Here is a 21965-nt window from a genome sequence, read left to right on the forward strand (position 1 = left end):
GGAGCGGCGGGCGGGGGCACTGTGGGTGCGGTAGTTCCCTGCCCATCACCTGATGCTGTGGGCAGGCGCAGCCCAGGGCCGCTGGAACTACAAAACCCGCCAGGCTGCGCGACGCCAGCCTGCTGCTGCAATCCCCACCTTGGCGTGCCGCGGGCGGGCACGGCACGGCACGGCACGGCACGGCTCGGCTCGGCTCGGCTCGGCTAAGCATGGCTGCAGGCGGGGCTGTGGTGGGGCACTGAGTGCGGGAGCTGCCGGAGGGAAGGGGGCTGTACGGCGCCGCCGCCTGATGCAATGGTGGGACTTATTGCTTCTCCCGCGGCACCGCACGGCTGCGAGATCGCTCGTACCGATCGCGATTAAGTTTGCGGGATCCGGACATGGGAGCATTGAGCGTGTGCATGTAACAGCGCCCGCTGCTCGGCATCGCTCCTGAGCGCGTCTCTCGCTCGCGGGCATCCCGACAGCCGCGGGCTTTGACTGCGGGACACACCGATCTTCGGCGGCGGTGTCATTTCTCCGGGCTGAGCGCCCGTGCCGACCATGCACCGCTTCGTGTCGGCGGCTGGGCGCGCCGCGGGCCGGATGCCGGCGAGCTGCCGGGGCGCCGGGGAAGAGGCGCTGCGCGGCGCGGCGGGGCGGCCCACGCGGGGTACCCGGCTGCCGCCGGAGGGGGCGGCGAGATGGAGCAGCGCTGCCGAGGCCTCCGCCGTGAAGATCAACGAGAAGGCGAGCAGGGAGAAGATCCTGACGCTGGAATCCATGAACCCGCAAGTGAAGGCGGTAGAATACGCCGTGCGGGGCCCCATCGTCCACAAAGCCGGCGAGATCGAGAAGGAGCTGCGGAAGGTGAGGCGGGGGCCGCGGGCGGGGAGGGGCGGGGCGGGGCAGCGCTCCCCGGCCGCCGGCCCTGCCCCCGGGCACTCCTCCGCCACCGCCGCCGCTGATTGGGGCGCCGGGGGGCTCGGCGGGGCTGCGGTCGGCGTGGGGCCGACGTGGCAGGCGGAGGGGCCGCGGGACCGCCCTGTGGGCGCCGCTCCCCGGTTGCGCGGCGCCCCGCCGGGATGCTCGGAACCGCGAGCGGCTTTTCAGCCTCCGCCCGCGGACGCGCCGTCCCCGAGGGGAGGATGAGAGAGCGGCCGAGGAACCCCCCGCACCCGGCCCTGCCCTCCCCCGGCCCTTCTCGAAGGGGTGGGAGTGGCACGAGAGACTGAAAGCCGCCACCGCCTCCTGTTTGTTCGTGCCGTGGGTTGCGTAAAGCGCATACAGTATCCCCTCATAAAGCGGTATTTACATCTCTTCTGCCACTTTGACCTCTTGATGCAATACCGCGTCCTTTACGTTATCGAGCGGGGTTAGTGACCGCCCGCCGGAGCGCTTGGGCGCTCGGTACGGGGCCGCAAGGCTCTGCCTCGACCAGGACGGGCACCTCCGCCCCCCGCCGTCCTCGCGGCTCCGCACGCCCCAACGCCGGGCAGACACAGGAGTCCTGCGCACATCTCCGACGCGGAATTCCCCGGCTTCAGCTGCCCGAGTTGAGGCGCTTGAGGAGCCGCTTCCCAACACGAGCGCCAACGCCCGCTCGTGCTGCCCGATTCTGGGTGGCTGACACTCACAGCAGCCAAAAATCCCAGAAGCTCCTGGGCCAAACCAGACCGAACAGAGCATCCAAATCACTCAGTGCTTATGCTGAGCTCTCCAGATCTTTCTCTTAGTCCTTATCTTAAGACATAAATCCAGAGAACAAACAGCAGTTCAGGTGTGGCTTCTTGCTAGCACTGATCACAGCTTCCCCACCAGCACAGGGACTGAGCAACGTAGTGCTGCTTTGAGTAAAGCATCAGGCAGAGTTACTTCTTATGATTCCAAATACTATTCCCTATTTTCTCTACTTTAGCAAGCCTTACTAATCTGTAATTGTAAGTATGGCAGGAAGAACATGATAAGTGTATGTTTTGAACAACAGTGCCGTAGCAATGCGGAAGGGACTGTTTCATTTCTTCATTCATTGTGTTAGTTGGCTGCTCTCATTTTGGAAGGCTGTGCATGCTTCCAGCTCACCATGTATTACATGCATCAACTACTTAAGCTTAACTCAATTATTGGATGCATCTTTTTTAGAATTGGACCATCAGAGTGCTGATGAAGGTTTCATTTCAAAATGTGTTTTGATTTTTGCCACACTACTTGTTTATAAAGGTGTTGCTGCCTTTCCATGGATTCCCTAATGAGATCATCTGCCAGGAACAGGGAACAAAACCTTCCAGCGTTCCCGCTGAGTGTTTGTTTTCATGTTACCATCCATCTCAGAGCAGGAGATATTACTTAACAAAACAAATACAATGTGATCTTCCTAACTCCTCCCCACTCCTCTGCTTCCTTCAATTACAAGCTGAGTCATTGGCAGAGAGAATCATCGCCAGTGCACTTCTTAAAAAATAGAAAGGCAAGTAATTACCAATTGCTTTATTAGAAGTTTGTTACAGCTGCTTTGTGTCTGCTTATGTGGCATTTTCCATTTAAAAGCTTTTTTTTTTTTCCTTGAGGCAGTCCCTGGAATATTATCAATAGCAAACAGTGTTCGTAAACACATGACTACACTCTAAAATGACTAAAGCAAACAAAACCAAGTACCTGTTGGCAAGGAAGGAGGAGAATATTACTGTTGAAGTCAGGACAACATTGACAGAGAGCACTGACCAACCTGAGGAAGCAGCTGAAAGACTTTCTTCTGCATTGCATTACTGGACAACTGCTTTTTTCACCCCTCTCAACCTACAATCACAGAGTGAGCACTGCACCTCTGCCGGAGGAACGAGTGCTGCCTGAAGTAGTGGTTGTCTGAGAGAGGCGATGACCCACAGCATCTCTCAATCTGTGATCACTCTTTACTGCCGAAAGCAAGATCCTGGAGCTGCTCCTCCACTTATGATGGGGGAGGAGCTTTGCACAAGCAGGAAAGCCTGCGCTCCACAGTATGGTGTGGGAGAAAGACGAGGCAGTGGGAAGCAATGGTACCTCCACTTGTAAATCTGCATTTGTCCTATTCTGTAGAAGATGCCTCTAGATATTTTGTTTCTACGTAAACTAAAAGCATCTTCAATGCAGGCACTGTCTAATCAGACAATAGAGGCCCCTATGTTTAAACTTGGGCAATTCAGACTTTATACTTGTGTAATTCATATAGCTTGCTATGCAGACTGCTAAATAGCTACTTGAAGCTGTTTGCACAGTGAAAGCTTTCCTCCTTCAGTTTTGTCCTGTCGACTCACATTCTGAATAGCTGTTCCTCTGTTATTCTTTCTGGTATTTGCTTCTTTTGTATGGTAACCGCAGAGGATTCCAATAGGAGCTTTAACTCCGCAGTGCACATGGAAATAAGGAATAAAACGTTACTTGAGAAGTCCCTGGGCAATTTAAGGGATAGTTCTTAAAAAGAGAAAGCAAGTAAAAAGGAGGCATTAATTTCAGCCTCTTCGTTAACGTGCTCAGGATCAGGCCAGTGTAAGTCTCAAATTAGAATGCATTACTCAAGCAGGATAAGATCCATCGCTCAGGAGCGGAGATGAGGCATCCTGTACTTAGACCTCATGAGTTTTGTTGACCTGTGATCTGTATTGGCTGAAATGGAAAATTAAAGTTTCCATCTAAGTTAAGTCTGTTCAGCTGGAAATCTTTATGCAAAATCTCTTACTCAAATACTTTCCTTTAATATATATATATTTATAATTTTGAAAAAGCATCGTGCTTCAAAAGTGAAAGACTTATTTCTTCTCCCCTTTGCTGATGGTAATAACCAGCTGATGCTGGCTTACTGATGTGAGAGACAGAACTTTCAGCCATTTTCTTGGTGTTGCTGGAAATTTTTACAAAGCAAGCTCAAGCACAGGCATGTTTTACCAAGCGATTATTCTCTCAGTAGAACTCCAACAAGAACAAGTATGATCTTTTGTCTATCACTTGTTTTTGAGACTTGCTGACAGATGGCCAGCATATCAAGTATTGACTTCAATTACATTTCAGACTAGAAATTTTAGCCTGAGCATGAAGGCCATGCAAGAATAATGTAATCTCAGGACTGAACCCTTCTCTCTACATAATGCGTAATAACAAGCTTTATCTTCAGATAGGCAGCAAACATACAATTTGTTATTTTGCATTAGTGCTAATTTTAACTGACCTTGTTATGGAAAATATCTTCCTATCTCCCTCACTTAAACTCTCCTGTTTACCAATTTCCTGTGTAGGTTTTACATAACTCATTTGATGTCAAGTTAAGTGAGCTTAAACGTCCTTACAAAGCACATGCATACTAAATAGCATTTTAGGATCCACAAGTCAACTCATGTAACACTGGAAACTAAACTGGCTTACTGCAAGTTACTACAACATTAGGGCTCTGTTCAAGACACCCAAGTTATTTAGACAGAAAGGTAGGGGCAGAGAGGTGGTATGCAGACACATATTGGTAGCATGCAGAAAGTTCTTTCAGATCAGCGGAGGAGGATTTCATATTCCACCACTGAGTCTGGAACTACTTGCATGTTGTGGCAATGTACAGTCTCCAGACACTTCAGTCTGTTCTGTTTTTTGTTTTTAATAAACTAATTTTTCAGGCTTTTAAATTGAATAGAAAGATTTCTGACTCAGAATCCAGCCTTAATTGTAAATGGGAATTGACTGTGTCCCTGTGAGTTCTGGAAAGATAAAACAGTTACGGCGATGACATGCAGAAATACAATTTGACATGCTAAGAAAAGGATGCAAGATGGACTGGTACACCCAGTAACAAAAGGTGCTAAGCTTAAATTACCACCCTGTAATTTCCTGCCTTGAATACGTGACTGTGTACACACCAAGAAAGTATCTCCCAGGCAAGAGCCTGTGACCTTACTAAGGTAGAACTGTTGCTCCTCCTCTGCAGTACACACTGTGTACTAGAGCAAGTCCACAGTAGAACCCATGCTTTTTAATAAGGGGGGAAACTACTGCAGATAAAGAGGAAGATCTTGAGAATATGATTACAAAAACTCTATGTTCAGACACACACAGTCCACAAGATCCACAGTCAAGATTTGATATTTTCAGATATGATATCAAACTTGATTCCAAAATAGTCTTTTTTATTTTCCAATAGGTTTTCAATTTGAGAGGATCCTAGTGTCTAACCTCCTCCTAATAGGCGTTATTTTAGTTATGTTATATACAGTCACATTCAAATCTAGGATTTTACTAACGTAGACAAAATTTCTGAATGCAAATGTACTTTGAACAATGCAAAACAGAAAAGCAACATGAGGACAATTCCTGATCTTTAATGTCTGATTCACACCTGCCTGTTAATGGTCAGCCATGCTGTTGTTCTCATCCAATTGTAAGGCGCATGCAAGTCACCACTGCCATTTTAAGTCAAAATCCAAAATTTGCCTTCTCCTTCCCTCCAACAGCAGTCCTTGTCAGCATGAATTACACACACGTAACACAAAGCCTCACTCTGTGGTAAGCAGGTCAGGGTTTTTTCTGCCGTGAGCTGTTTTAATAAATAGATTGGAATGCTAATTCAGACCTTCAAGTCTCTATTAGTTAAGGGCCTCTGGCCAGTGCTTTCTTGGCCCTCTGAGAGCTAAAAAAGCACTTGGCTACTACAGAGTGTATCTAAACTATGCTGAAATGGTTGGTTGTGCCAGCTCCCTTATTTTACAGCTTGTTTGTGCAAGTCACAGCAAAATCAGGATTGGCCTGTGCTAAGGAAAACGGTTCCACAGTGTGGTGTTATTGCCCGATAACCATCAGGAGGGAGCACAAAGAATTGCCAATGGAAATGAATCAATGAAAAACTGCCCAAAGCAGACAAATTCTGAAATTCTAAAACAGCTGAAGCACCACGTTGCTCTTCTGGGATTAAAAACACCTCACATTTTCACCCTTTCCAGTTCCGTTTTAGCTTAGTTTCAATCAAATTCAAACCACGCAAGCCTGTGTTCAGACTGAGGCTTTTCCCCTGAAATCTGCTTAAGACTTGAGCAAACATAGCTGTACATTTGTTTGAGCAATTCTTTGCTCTTTCTGGACACTGTGCTAATCTCACAATTTCCCAGCATTCTTTGATGGCACCATTGTAAAAGGAACCTTTAGGCATGCTAAAACTCCTGCAAGACATACCAGCACTGGCAGTGCTTTGGCTTCTTGCTAGTTGTTTGTGATACTGAATGTTCTGGCATCATACCACTTCTTTCATCAAATAATTCACTCAACACTCCTTGCATGGTGACTTGCTCCCTGTGAGTTTTTTCTTCATTTTGTATTTTTCTACTTCTAGCTTTGTTTCTTGAGGTCACGGGGATATGTAGGGGAAAAGGAAGCTTCTCCAGATCTGTTTTACTGCACGAAGTCTGCACCAGTTAATTCTGGTTCCTACATGAAAAGCCTTTGTCTCAACATGGTGTGATACTGAGAACACCAATACAGTTAGAATAATCCTGCCTGACCTTCTCTGAGTTCCAGAAGCTTTTCACATAGCCTCCCAGAAAAACTACAGTTCCTTTAAGAAAAAGAGATTGACAGAAATAACTGAAGGAACTTATTTCTAAAGAGTGTAGAGGAAAGACTCATTTCTTCTTTTTAAAACCTGTCATTATCATAAAGGCAGCAACTGAAAAATATTGAATGTATTTTTATATGCTCTGCTTTACATCTGAATTTGAAAGTGCGAGATGGTTTCTTTAAAAAAAGATGACTACCATAATCAGTCCCCTTGCTAACAATTTCAGTAGAATGGCAGAAGATTGGCTTTGTTCAGAAGATGAAATGTTGTCAGGACAGGGTGAGGAGCCACTGAAGGCAGAAGGTGGTAGCACTGGATGTTTTGTAGGGCTGGAGGCTGGCTTTTCTCCCCGACGTGGTTCATACCCTCGTCAGTAGGCATGAGTATCAGACTGGTACTTACTGCTCCACAGTTCGTTATTACAGCTCCTGTTCTGCAAGCTTCACTTTTCCAGATCTCTGCCTGCTTAACCCCACAAGTATAGTTGTAATTGCCAGTTGCAATCCTGCCAAATCCAGCCAAACTGCCTCTACAACACACCTTGAAAGCCTGCCCCTACTAAATTACAAATGAATGCTACATATATAAAAATACATAGATATATAAATATATGTATTACATACGTATATTTGTATACATATGTAAATACAGTATACATATATGTATATATTTATATACAGAGAGAGACTATAGACAGTTTCTGCTCTCCCTGAATGTTCCTGGCTTACCAGGGACTTATATTTTCCCAGCACAGACAGGGTTGTGACATGGCTGAAGACTGTTTAGCCTCCTGCAATAAAATAAACCTTGCCCTAACAAATGTTATGTTTTGTTGCAGCGCTTTTCCTCGTGTTCCACAGCCTGATGTCGAGTTTACCAACATTACATTTGCATCTCCTCATGTATAGATATTAATACAGACTTTGAGAAGTACTTGACAGTAATCTTTTCTGAGATTGCCACGCACACTAGTGCCATCATCATAGATAAACCTTGACTCAAGAGACCTGTGACTAATACGTCTCTGTGTCAAGGCTTCGAGTAGATCTCCACCTTAAACTCATGTGCAGTCATGGACACTGTCTAGACTTCTTTTGATGGCAGCTTCTGATATCCTTGCTTTGAAACTTTGGCTCATTAGCATTCTTCATTAGTTCTTGCTTGTTATCATTTCCTTTGCCTTCTTTCTGAAATTGCAAAGTAGCAATTCCTCAAGGACGAATCTAAACAATCTGAATAGCTTCTGATATTCCCTCATTCTATAGAAAGACAAGAAATCAGGTAGTAGAAATATGTGAAGAGAAAAATGTGTAGTCATAATACTTTTTCTCTAGATTTCACTGGAAGAGATATAGTGAGTCTTGAGAAGACAGTTCTAAACAATTGCTGACATTAACTCAGACAGGAAAGGCAAAGGTCCCAGTTATTTAAAAGCATCTCTCTTGTGAAACACACAAAAATAAAAGTAATAGCTCCTGCAGCTGAGGCCAAGAAATACAAATTATTCAATAGGATGACATACATCGAGCAGGTGTGCAACCACATGTGACATACATGGAGCAGTCCGTGCAACCCAGCTGTTCTATCTCCACTAAGATTTTCCAGTAAGAGAACTTACATGTTTTCCTGTTTTCTCCATATCAATCAATTCAGTAGCAAGAGTAGGGTAAGTTTTAAGGAGCAGGTGATGATTATGTTCTTGTAGTTGGAGCTCAAAGGCAGTGATGGCATAAACATTGAGTTTGGCACTAGCAATGATCTGGATGGTATCTGCTATCAACGATCCCCAACTTATTTCTAACTGTTTGTAATGCTGAGAAATTGCTAAACTCCAGCCTCAAATACCTGTAATGTTTATCAGATATCTCTATTCCTAATTCATTATATAAAATTGAAATGCAACCCTTATTTAGGCGCTCATTTATATCAGCAAACATAAAAGCAAATGACATGGCTGGGTCAGTGTATCACTTTCAATTACTTTAAGTGAAACCTTTAAAAAATTCCTGCCAATTTTAAGGCCATTTAAAGTGTTTTAACTGTACTAAATCAGGATCATCTAAGTTCCACCTCCTTGTCTTGATGCCATTTCTAGCTACCTATTTAAATTCTGAAGAAAAATGTAAATGGGATTGGTTATGTAATCCTTGAAGTGGATCTGTAGGGAGAACAGAAACCACATTATCTAGAATAACCTGTTAGCCACATATGTAGCTGTAGGCTTCCAAATCTTCACAACCTAGGAACTTACTGGTCAATTCTATCATTTTGGTCATCAGTATCTTTGCACGCCATCCATGGTAGAAAACGAATAACTAGTTAAGCCTTGCCAGCCATATGCAAACCTGTAACTTGCTTTAGGTACACGGGCCAGGAAGGGGCTTTGTGAGCTCAGCCCAAACAGAGCAGGTTGTTGCAAGTGATTCTGTACAGAAAACTAATCAGTATAAACTTGCAGTTTATTAGTCCACATGAAAATCCTGTAACAGCTTGAAGACTTCCCTACATCTCTCACACTTCAGTTATCTTTTAGATCATCTTTCTTACTTAAATAAACCATACTCTTTTTTTCTCCCAGTCCAGCTCTTTACCTTTTTTCCCGTAATTTTATGTCCTTTTTTAAAGAGCTGATTGCTATCCAACACTGTTCCACTGCTTTCCCTCTGTTCTCATGATGCATTCAGTTCCTCACAGGAAAAACACGTGCCTGTTCAGATTTCAGAGATTAGGAAGCTTTCCAATACTCATGGTGATTATTTAGCACTTTTGCTGTTTATCATACAGAGCCTCACTATTGTGGGCTCCATGGAACAGCTGTAGTGTTGTGGGGTCATAACATAATGCATACTTATTCTAAATATTCAGAAAATAAAGAAGTAACACGTGTATAGGCCAACTCAAAATAGTACTAGATGTCTTAGATTTCTCTTGTTAGTGGATTTTTTAGATGTTATCAAATATTTGTAGTTTCTTGACTGAGCCCTTCCTCCTGCAGGTGTATCAAACAAGCTGTTCTATTACTGCTAATTCAAAATGCCTTTCTTTCATCTTTTTCCAGCTCACACATGTAGTTTCCATGCAAACCAATCTCTTATTTGTAGGCAGCAGAAAATGAAAACAAAGAGCAGACTACTAATTGTGTTAGAATGTGTCACAGTCAGCATTTAAGATCTACTGGTAGTACTTAAGAAATGCAGTAAGCTTTACATTAAACGTCTCTTTTCTGAGACTACACACTGTTTAGTTACAGCCAGCCAAAGAACAAGGCTCTATCAGCTGTTTCAGCCCTAACAGTACATTGTGAATTATCCCCTTCTAGGGAATCAAAAAACCTTTTACTGAAGTAATTAAAGCCAACATTGGAGATGCACATGCAATGGGACAGAGGCCAATCACCTTCCTTCGACAGGTAAGACTATTATAACACATTATTCTTGCTTCTTTGATTATGTTATGATACCTTAGTATCCATTTGACTTATGTATTAGTATGAGTGATTCTTCAGTTGCACTTACAGACAATAGTCTGCCATAATGAGTTACAAATTGTGATTTCAGCCTAAAGTCCTGTAATTTGCTTGCTGTATTTTCTCTTAACGCAGTAGCTTTTCTTACTCTTCAGATTATTCCCCATCCATCCTTTCCCCTGCCACTTCTTCTTTATTAGGAACCAGCACATTCATTATCAGCAGTGCACTTCAAAAAAGAAAGTGGCTGCCCTTAAGGAAAAAAGCAAATGCCTGAAAGTGTACTGTCAGGTGAAGAAAGATCTGCATGCAGCTGGGTGCACCCAGTTGCTGATTTTACAGCAGCATGCTGAAAAAAATATCCCAACTATTATGCTATTTAAATGCATATCATTTTAAAACTATTTACATTTTGTTATATTATTTAATAAATGTATTTTTATACTATTTAAATAAATAGCATGCTAGTAAAAATAGCATACTATATATAGTAGTATACTAAAACATCCCTTACTCACACACAAAATCCTGAGCCTATCATAATTCAAATTTAGAGAGTTACAGGCCAAATTGAAGCTGCATGATTCTGGGTATCTACATGCTGAGATGATAAAATTGAGGTATACAACAAACTGCCTACTAACTAGAAAGCCCCAAACTTCTTTCAAGTTAATTTAGATCCACCAATGTTACTAAATAAAACACTGTGTAAATGTGAAATCCTTTCTCCCCATGACCTATGTGCTCAAGTTTAATTACTTAGTCACCTTCCACCTTGTCACCATAAGATGATAACAGCCTACCCATCTGACACCACGTTAACCTAGAAATGAGAGAGTGAATCAAAGCTGATCTCACGCAAGGCCTTCAGAACCTTTACGCCTTACATCTCTCCATAAACTTAGTTCTGTTAGGTTATGTTTCTACTTTTCCTATGTTCCATATCATCACCTTTTTTTTAATTAAATATTTCCACAAATTCTAATTGGTAATGAGTTCTCTTAGGCAAGAATTATCAGAAGACGCTACTGGGATTTAAAATTCTGATTATATTTTTCAGTTCTGCTCTATATCTAAACGCTTTATTTCTTGTCAACCGAGTGGGCTAATAATACAAAAAGAGTGGAGGACAGATCTATTTAGAGACTTCCCCTTCTGTATAATTAACTGTTTTACTGTGTTTGCACTACGCATAGCTCACTTGGACTCCAGTGTTTACCGGTCTTAATACAAATAGTTAACAACTCTATAACTGCTTTTATCAGCAGAACTTGGAACCTGATAAAAATCTTTTCACTCCTGCAAGCACTACCTTTAAAGAAACAACTGCAAACCCTTCATCAATAACCTTTGTTTTAAATTACCTGCTATTTGTGATCCTCCTGCCCAAGGAAAGTTCACAGAAACATTACCAACTTGAAATAACCGTTGAGCAGTGGCCAATTTACAGCTTTCTTGGCACTCTAGGTAGTGGCACTGTGCACATACCCAAACCTGTTGGACAGCCCAAGTTTTCCAGAAGATGCAAAAAAGCGAGCGAGACGGATCTTGCAGGGTTGTGGAGGTAACAGCTTAGGTAAGCATCCGTTCCAGTTGCTCCTACGTGCAACAGAATCAACTAAAGCAGTTTCAATACGTGTAGTGCTGAAATATCCTCATCTTGGTTTATATGATAACAAGTCCAATGGAGATGGCCTAGGTCAAAGCTGTAGGGGGAGAATTCATAGTGTGGCTCACAGGAAAAGTAAAACATAAAATACAGTTACCAAAATTGAGAAGTTGCTCTTAACTCCACAAATCCTTTCCTAGCTTATTTCCAAACACTTCAGCAACCCCGTACCAACTGCCATGTAAGAGTTGCTAGGGACACATTTAAATTTTTCCTCAATCTTTTTCTTGTAGTGATTTTCAAATTTAGGGACATAATAGGAGTTCTCAGAATGCTGAGCCTCAGTCCTGTGCGTCTGGAGTGACTGAAAGGAAATTGGCTTTGTATAATATTTCAGAAATACACGTAAAATCACTTTTTTTTAAATCAGATCATCACATACTTCAAATAATTTGCATTAGCTTAGTAGGCACGGGGGAAGTAGGCCTAAAATATTTGCAACATTCAAATGCAATGATCATTGAGAATATGTTTTTAATACAAGCTCTGTAAATATGTAAATGCAGTGTACACAATATTTTTCCTGATACAATATGTATTGAGAACAACTTCCTGTCTAAATTCCTGAAAACCAAGAACTGCATATATTATTGATCTGTTCTACTGGTTTGTACCTGCTCACCATACTGATCTGCTCTACTGGTTTGTGCCTGCTCTCCATCTATCTCTGGATCATGTATCAGCCCTCACTCTTGGCCATGGTTGCTCGTCAGCCTCTATTCAGCACTCCAGAAGCACATGGCCTGGAGTGAATGCATGTGCAGAGTCCCAGACCATGTAGGAAGCCTCAGATATCCTCAACTTCTGTTGTGTCAAAAGAATCCCAGAGTATTTGAACATGTTGTTTTTTGGGATTTTTTTTTAAATATACTTTGTATCTTACAGTACAAACTAATGCATTCCAGTCAAAGATATCAACCAAGTACAATTAACCACAGACCTCAAAATTGAATTTCTGTCTATCCCTACTGAGCTATGGGACAGAGCCCTTCAAGAAGCACAAAACAGAATGACGGCTTAAGTTTGTTGTCTTACAATAACAGGAGCTTCCTAGCTGCGGTGGAATACCTTTGTATAAACCTAATGTAACTTTACTGCGAAAATAAATTTTTAGGACATCAGAGAACTCTGTGCCCTGAACTGCCACTTTGTGCAGTGCAATTGCACAGCCCCTGCAAAGGCTGTCTTTCTAAATTACATTGCTACAGAAGTATTATTAGGCTGACTACTAGCATATAACTGAGCTAAGAGAGTGAAGTCAGGTGCAATTATTTCACTCCACCCAACAAGCAGAGAAGATTCTACAGCTTCATGACAGTGTTCTAAATTATGTGTACACTTGTCATTTCATCATTCATCAGTCCTCAACTAGGCTTGGTCTCATCTTCACTTGTGTTGCACATGTCAGCACACAGGCATCTAAAAATCTTACTTAATTTAGGATTGTTAGTTGTGTCCTGTAAACCTCATGCAAACCTGGCAGACTGGGGTGACACTAGAAGTCTCTCTACAGGTAACTTCTACCTCCACAGGGAGGAAGAGGGAAGCAGTTTAGGATGTTCTCAGACTGTGGGAAGAAATGGCATTATATTATTTTCATATTGCAAACAAGTCTTATTTTTGTCATGGATTTTTAAAAAGTTGTTTTTTTCCTATCTCTGTTCCTTGTTTCTACTACTTACATAGTCATTGATTGACCTTTCAGCATAATGAAAGCAACTGGGAGAATGTCAAAATGGGATTGCTGACCCAATTTGCAAAGCATCCATTACAGCCTACTTTTTAATCAATCCAGTATACTATTTTTATATGTTAGTGATTCTTATTGTATTTTTCTAGACTCAAATGAATTACTTTGCTAAATGAACAACCCAACTTCCTTTCCCACTCCTTGGAAAGAAAATGAAATCCCAGAGATTCAGAACTCTCTTACACAAAAACTACTTTGTACACTACTAGTTCAGGAGTTTTGCTAGCAAACAGCAGAGTAATAGTCAGTGCACCTAATTCTTATCTCATGCTGTTTCCCACAGGAGCTTACACTGCCAGCCAAGGTATAAATTGCATCCGTGAAGATGTCGCTTCATATATTGAAAGAAGAGATGGAGGAGTTCCTGCAGATCCAGACAACATATATCTTACCACTGGGGCAAGTGATGGTATTACTGTGAGTGTCAAAATTCAAGCTGTTTCTTCTTGCTATAAGCTACAATTAATTAGCTACCTTCAGAAATACAGATCTCTGTTGAACTGTCTGACACTTAGGAGTTTGATCAAACAGATGCTGTAGTAAAATTAAGTAGATAATCAGAACATCAATTACGTGCACTTAAGGTGCCAGCTAAGGAACAGACCCATGAAAACACCATCTCTAAATTTATAATGACCAGTACCCCTTGCATAGATAGCATAAGCTACATACATGTCTAAATACAAACTAGGTGAGGCAGCCCATTCAGACTAAATAGTGGTGCCCCTGGTAGTCGTGATGCATAAGAACTGAAGGTTAGCAGGTATGAATCCACGACAAAGAGGGGAGAAGTCTCAGGAGCATTTCTCCCTAGCAAACTCCGCTAGTGCATATTAATGCCTGTGAAAACCTCAAAGACCATTTTCAATAACCAACTTGTTTGGGAGAAGCATCAGGTTTTGGCTTTGACCAAGCTAGTCCTCAGTTAAAAGAAGAGAACCATCTCTATTGGATTTTTGCATTACAGGGACATGATTACTGATATTGTAACAACCAAAAGTTGTTTACCTTTATTTTTTTTTTTTTTTAAAGGCAGCCTAATAATAATAAGGTGGCTTTTTTTAATGACACCTTGTGGCAAAGTCCAGAATGACAGAATTGTGACATAACAGTTCTCCAGATATCGTTAATGATTTGGCTTTCCAGAGTTTCTGATGCCAAGGGTTGTATTGGCAGCTTGTCAGGAACATCAGCATAGCATACCAAATCTGTATCATGCTTATTACACTCTGCTATTAGCAGAGTGTCAGCAGTTACAATGAGTCTCATTATTTGGTACTTCCAAGGACAGAACAACTACTGTTTCATCACTTAAGGGGCAAAGTGTGCCAAAGAATTTGTTTTTAGATTTGCATTTCATTCTAATGACACTTTCTGGTTGTTCAGTATTTTTCAACTAGTGGCGGGTACAAAATGATGTTGATTATAAATCATTCATCTAACAGCTGAGTTAAAATGTGATGAGAAGCACAGAAAGGCAGATTTTATGCATGAGAAATTTCAAGGGTACCGTTGTCAGCTATTTTTTGTTTTACACTCTTATTACACATTGATAAAGATTGCACCTGTACTTCAGAGCTCTCCCTAGATTAAAAAAGGCAAGAAATCTCTCCACTTGTCAGAAATGCATTATTTTATCTCATTAACACATAAAAAGCCCTGTTACAATCAGAAAAATTAACGCTGTGAACGGGGGGGGGGGTATAGGAATGTAACAGAAAAGGGACCAGCATAGATATACTGATATTTCAAAGGAAAGGTGCTCCCCTGTCCCCAGAGATCCAGATTCACAGGAAAGACTCCACAAGAGAGGGATCTCCAACCAGAGATCCTGCGCTGGAGGCAGTCAGCCCAGAGGAAAACCTCTGTGTGCCCCAGCAATAACTTCTGATGTTATTTCTTGGCCTGCTGCAATCACTGGTGCAGTATGTGGAAGGCAGAGCAACAACTAGCTGAGGCTTCCTTCGTTCTAATTGTAAACGGGTGCTACAGAAAAATCACGATCCTGATGTTCCTCTTTTCAACTTTTCCTAGAGCTCAGAATTTCTGATCAGAACTTTTCCCAAGATTTTGAAGTTGACCAGACATTTAGCAATGATGTGCAGAGGAATACTGTGAAGCTCAGTTAGACCAGCCTCTTTCAGATAGTAACTTAAATATTCAAGAAAATGACTGCCAGCTTCTAGAATAGAAATCTACCTTAGCTCTACATCTTTTCAAGAGAAAGATCAGTAACTTATTCTAGAGAATACTATTAATTCTGATGTATGAGTTGTTTTTTTGTTTGTTTGTTTGTTTGTTTTTTGTTTTTTTTTTTTTTTTTACTTTTTCCCCAGTCAATTTTGAAGATCCTGGTCTCAGGAGGTGGAAAATCCCGAACAGGAGTGATGATCCCTATACCACAATATCCCTTGTATTCAGCACTCATATCTGAATTAGATGCCATCCAGGTGAACTACTACTTGGATGAAGAAAACTGCTGGTCTCTAAATGTAAATGAGCTGCGGCGCTCCTTGAATGAAGCCAAGGCATACTGCAACCCAAAAGTGCTCTGCATCATCAACCCAGGAAATCCCACCGGTCTGTAGCACCTCTCTTGAAAAGATGTTTAAGATCCATTTACTTTTTTTTATATTTGACATTGCAGGCCCATCCAAAATACATGCCAATGTGTAAAGCTGAATTCTAGACATCAGTGCTTCAAGTCGGATAGCACATCATAATTTTAGAAACTTGTTTTCACTGTCATGGAACTCCAGGAATTTGGGGAGAGAGGAAGGAGCAGATTCACTTCCCTGATCACATCTGAAGCCACTGCCTCCACTGAAATTTGTGGACTTGTAGAATGACTTTCAATTGCTTTTGGTCCTTACCAAAAATCTTCTCTCTACACGACAATGGCAATGGCTACAGATACACACTGAACTGAATGACAACCAGTGTTTCCATTGGAAGAATTTATTTCTTTGTGTAGTTGATGTTGCTTAGTGAGAAACTAGCTCCCTTTTAATGGCTTGGGGACGGAAGATAACAAAAACAATTCAAGTGGGTGTAAGCAGGCATAAGCTTTTTTCCTGCTGCTTGTCAGCTGACTGCAGCAAAAAATCTTCGTGTATATATCCACAGCTCACTGCACTTGTAAAGAAAATTGGCTCAAGTCAATACATCATACTTGAGTTAGGAAGGCACAATGTCAATCAGCATGGCTTGGGTCACAAACAGGAACAGAATAATTAAACTCCCTGTAGTTATCTGTCAAACTTATGCTTAAATAACATTGTGAAATAGCCTGTTTTTGCTTAATCATTAAGCATGTGAGGATTTTAAAAGATCATTTATACAAAGACTACTCTTAATTATTGCATGATTAATGTACCTCACACTTCCTTTGCTTGAGGTGTACTAAATTACCTTGAACCATATCCCCTCCAATGTTTCTTATGTTTCTTAATTTCACACTTACTGAATTGTGCTCTAAATTGAATAGCTCTTTTTTGAGACAGAGGGATATTTCATTGAAAAGTTAGTTGTCAAACTAGGTCTGGGCTGAACGATTTGTCTGTGTGCTCCACTAACTTTATTTTTCTTGATCTGAAAATCTAACTGTAGGACAGGTACAAAGCAGGAAGTGCATTGAAGATGTGATACACTTTGCTTGGGAAGAGAAACTTTTTCTTCTGGCTGATGAGGTAATGGAATATTCTGTTTTCTCAAATGCAAAGCTAAAAGTAAGCAGATTAAATCAAATTTTGTCCCACATGTGGCATTGTGCTTTTTAAGTACAGAGGACAGAGTCTCTGTTATTACATTAAGACACAGACGAACACACAAGATTAATATGAGATGATTAGTAAGAGGTAGCTTGATCTGGATTTGAGGTAAAGCATAGGAGACACAAGCAGGAAAATTAAGGAAGAAACTTTGCAAGAGCTGACCTAAAAATCTATGTGATATTCAGACCACTTGAAATGAAATAAAGAATAAAAATCAATCTAAACATACAAGTCAAGGCTAAATTATATACAGAGTTGGCTGTTTTTCCGAAGGCTGAATTATTAAGGCCACATGAGATAAAACATATAATTACAGTAACAACCATTTAATAAAGAACCTTGTGTCTCCTAAAGGCTTCAGTTACAAGTGTTAGAACTGTTTCTTCTGTGCACACCCGGCTCTCTAAAAGGCCATTTTTATCCTTAGCTGGGGGAACAGGATACATTAATGTCTTCTGACTGTTCAGGTTTACCAGGACAATGTGTACTCTGAAGGATGCCAGTTTCATTCCTTCAAAAAGATTCTGTACGAGATGGGACCTGAGTACTCTAACAACGTTGAGCTGGCCTCTTTCCATTCCACCTCTAAGGGATATATGGGCGAGTAAGTCTGCTTTAATTTTTTTATTTCATCTTCTCTCGTTAATCTCATTGCACAGGAATTTCACATTAGAAACCTGAAGGTATCTTTTTCTGATTTTAACTAAAAACTGTTACGAAAAAGAAAGCAAACATTTAAAGCACTGAGTGATGAATTAGCTCAGTGGTTTCAATGTATTGAATAGCACAATGTTGTGAGCATGTTTATTTCAGACACCTCATGCCTCAGTTCCACAAAGCTGCAGTCCTACAGTCCTAAGCCAGAGCTGTGAGAAAGGCAAACATGGGAAAAGCTCAAGCTCAAGAATCACTAGGACATTTAATATTACGGGGGTTTGGCTGTTTTGGAGAGGAAGAGATCTAAGAAAAAGATTGTTTTCTATTAAATGAATGTTGCTACAACCATATGATCCTGTTGTGAAGAAGAAACAGTCCATGTTAATAGTTAACTTGCCCAACAGGGAAGCTGCTTGTACCTGTTTTCTTTGTATGGTATACTAGGACTTAATGGCACAGTGTTCACTTCCATCATAAAACGACCAGTAAAGCAGCTGTCTCAGCAACCTCTACGTTACGTACTGCAAAGATCTTCATTAACCATCGTTCTACTTTTGCAATTCTTTTAATTGCTTTTCCAGTATTTATACACTTGCAGCTAACTGATCTCTTCTGTTTGCTCCAATCATAGATGTGGCTACAGAGGAGGTTATATGGAGGTCCTTAACTTGCATCCAGACATTAAAGGACAGCTTGTTAAGCTGCTTTCTGTTCGCCTTTGTCCTCCAGTCTCAGGACAAGCAGCAATGGATATTGTAGTGAATCCTCCAGTACCTGGAGAAGAGTCTTATTCACAGTTCATAAAGGTCAGCAATAACATGCTTATTCTTTCTGCACTGGCTTAGAACCATGTAGGCTTTTTATACTAACTAAATATGTCTGCCTTTAAAGATACATTCTGTTCTTTTTAGGGTTTCTTTGTTTAGGAGCCAAAACAAACTGAGAAGGCATTACCAAATCAGCTTTCTTGCTGATAAGTTCAACTTTTCTGCTGTTAAGCATGACAAAAGAACTAATAAATAATATTTGCTTGTACTAACATCTAAAGAGAAACAGAAATTCAAATACAGTTATAAATTCAGCCTTGTTCCTTGCTATCCAGTACCTCCGTATATGAACAATATGGCATTGTGTGTTAAAGCATATATATACAGTTTTTCACTTCTGAAATTGAATCTGGCTTAAGAAATTGCAGTACTGAGTCAGACCAAAGGTTTGTTAATGTGGTCCCTAAAAATAGCCAAGAATGGATGCTCAGAAGGAAGAACGTAAGAACAGGGCATGCCGATAAACTTCTGTAGGTTCCTGTCTGCCTACACCTTGTAGTTGCATTCTGCTAATGCCTTTATGCATTGCTGTCTGTAACCAAAAGGATGAATGTAGGAACATCATTTGTTCTAAAAGTTCAGCAAAGTCCTTGGAGTGCTTAATTCTGGGTGGGATTCTTGTGGCATCATCATTATCTCTGGCACTTTTATTGCTTTATCAGATATGTCAAACTGGACACTTCCCTTTTATACAGGAAAAGGAGTCTGTTTTGAACAATCTTGCCAAAAAAGCCAAACTGGCAGAAGACATGTTCAACAAGGTTCCAGGAGTTCACTGCAATCCACTTCAGGGTGCTTTGTATGCTTTCCCACGGATCTTTATGCCTTCCAAAGCCATTGAGGAAGCAAAGGTTAGTCATCATTTATTCCCACTCCATTTTAACCTTTATGCTTTTGTGCTTGCCAGTTAGAATGGATCACAGAATCACAGAATGGTTTGGGTTGGAAGTAACCTTTAAGATCATCTAGTTCCAAATACCTGTTATGGGCAGGACACCTCCCTCTAGACCAGGCTGCTCAAAGCCCCATCCAGCCTGGCCTCAGATGCCTCCAGGTGAGAGCATCCACAGCCTCACTGGGCAACCTGTTCCAGTGTCTCACCACTCTCACAGTAAAGAATTTCTTCCTAATACCTGGCCTTAATCTATCCTTGTCTCAATCTACCCTCTATCTAGTCTAAATCTACCCTACTTCTAATGATGAACTTCTATTCCAGAGGTAGAGAAAGCCCCCTAGTCACAGAAGTGGTACTTCACTGACTACATATGATTTAAAATACAACATGGCCTTTACTTTAGGTGAGGGAAGCAAGCAAAGCACTCGTTAGGCTTCCAAGTTGAGAGTGCTACCATGTGTTAAATGGATTAAGCTGTAGGATAGAGACGTACGTGGACGTAGGTAGGCCAAGATGTGTGGCTGAGATTGAGATGGGCTGTGCACTACTGACTCTGCAGAAGCCACAGTGAACAAGGATGAGATAAAGGGAGGGAGATCTCCTTTCAGATTTTAGTTCTGCACAATACTTTTTCTCATAGGTCAGTAAGCTCAGTGACAAGTCTTTTTGTTCCTAGCTGGAGCTCTGTTATCCAATATGTAATGCTCATTTTTTTTAAAGGGAATTGTAAGTACATAGGCGAGGACAAAAACAGGGCTCCTTTCCTGCTCGTTCTGTGACAAGGTGTACAATTGTGTGCACTTAAGAACTTGGATGGTATTAATCAGGAGACTTTCTAGTCAGCAGATAACATAAGGGAAAAAATAGAAACTGCTAACAAAAGTGGAACACGCAGCTCAAATTAATTTCATCTTGCCAGATATGGCTTAGATTTCTCTAAGTACAATTTTGTGACTTTTGACCAAAAGTTACAAACCATTCGAGGAGTAAAACAAAAATATGTAGAACCTTTCTTTTGAAGCAAATATTTTGTGTAGGTTCTTCATCCTCGCTCCTCCACAAACTACTGTTACTTAATTCACAGCATGAATTGTACAACTAGGAATTGTTCTTCGTCTATTTAGTAAACAGAACAAGAAACCAAAAATGCAAGACAAGGTTTCAGGAAAAAAAAGCAGTTGTGAAATTATATGTCTTTGGGATATTTTGACTTTGTTTTTCCAATGCATCGATTCCCTCAGGCGCATAAGATGGCACCTGACATGTTCTACTGCATGAAACTTCTGGAAGAGACTGGAATCTGTGTTGTACCTGGAAGTGGATTCGGCCAAAGAGAAGGAACATATCATTTCAGGTACAGTTTCTGTTTGATCAATGAAATGAACTGTAATAAGCTAAGTACTACCCCAGTACTTTCTTTTCTGATTAGACATAAGGGCTTGCATTTAAAGTCATACAGTCTCACTTTCTGCTGGGGCAAAGACCTGCTCTTCTATCTTCTCCTTCTGATTCAGGTGTTCTCCCAGCTTGCTGACATAGTTTTATTCTATTTTTATACACTGACACTTGAAATGCCTTCTCTGCAAACAGTAATTATAGCTTATGCTGTGAAGTTGGCTAGGGTGTTTATAACACTGCCCTGCCTTCTTCTGGGAATTAAACAGCATTTCCTTAGTCAAGTATCTACAGTATCTTTCCTTACTAATCTGCTCCTTACACATGCTTACTTACTTCTAGTTTACTGAAACAAGAAATAGGACTAAATCCTTCAATACCAAAACTGTGAACATAAACTCCACTGCTTGCTCTTGCTTCCAACAAATAGCATTTTATTACAGCCAAGCCACTAACAGCTGGAATTCAGCATGGAATTTGGTCTTGTTTGATCTGCAGCGATGAGGGAACCTTTAGCTACAGCAGTTCTGCTGGCTGTGTCACATCTGTGAAGTGATCGCAATTTACTTTGCTTTGAAAATAAGGTGCTTTTTTAAAATTCTTTTTCTAAATACTATTTTTCAGAATGACCATTCTTCCTCAAATAGACAAGCTGAAGATCCTAATGGAGAAAATGAAAGACTTCCACATAAAGTTTCTTGAAAAATATGCATGAAACTGCTGCGGCTTTTTCCTCCATCTCCTCCCCTTCGAGGTGAATGCCGAAAGTGAACAAAGATGTGCTAAGAATGTGCTGTTCATCTAATTAACCTAAATTCATAATAGATAGAATCTATTTCAGATACAGCTACAACTCGGTTGAATTTAATGTCTGGTAATATGCAACATTGTTACACCAACTTCTGGTTTTTTTAAGGGCAAGGGGAAAATGTGAAGAAAGCAATGGAAGAAAAGAGTCAGTGAATGATTTTGTGCCTTGGTTGGAAGTG

General features: G+C 41.2%; 1 protein-coding gene across 1 annotated transcript; it reads left to right on the forward strand.

Moving 5' to 3' along the window:
• Positions 1 to 543: 543 nt before the first annotated feature.
• On the forward strand, positions 544 to 21691 carry GPT2 (glutamic--pyruvic transaminase 2; the record flags this gene model as incomplete). Its single annotated transcript, XM_079541642.1, has 11 exons — positions 544 to 849; positions 9864 to 9953; positions 11478 to 11586; positions 13713 to 13846; positions 15766 to 16009; positions 17039 to 17118; positions 17670 to 17806; positions 18491 to 18665; positions 19382 to 19537; positions 20823 to 20935; positions 21601 to 21691. 11 exons carry the CDS (start codon positions 544 to 546, stop codon positions 21689 to 21691), a joined length of 1635 nt encoding a protein of 544 aa, XP_079397768.1.
• Positions 21692 to 21965: the final 274 nt, after the last annotated feature.

The sequence above is a fragment of the Tetrao urogallus genome (assembly GCF_951394365.1).
Source record: "Tetrao urogallus genome assembly, chromosome: 12".
In the NCBI taxonomy this organism is placed as follows: Eukaryota; Metazoa; Chordata; class Aves; order Galliformes; family Phasianidae; genus Tetrao; species Tetrao urogallus.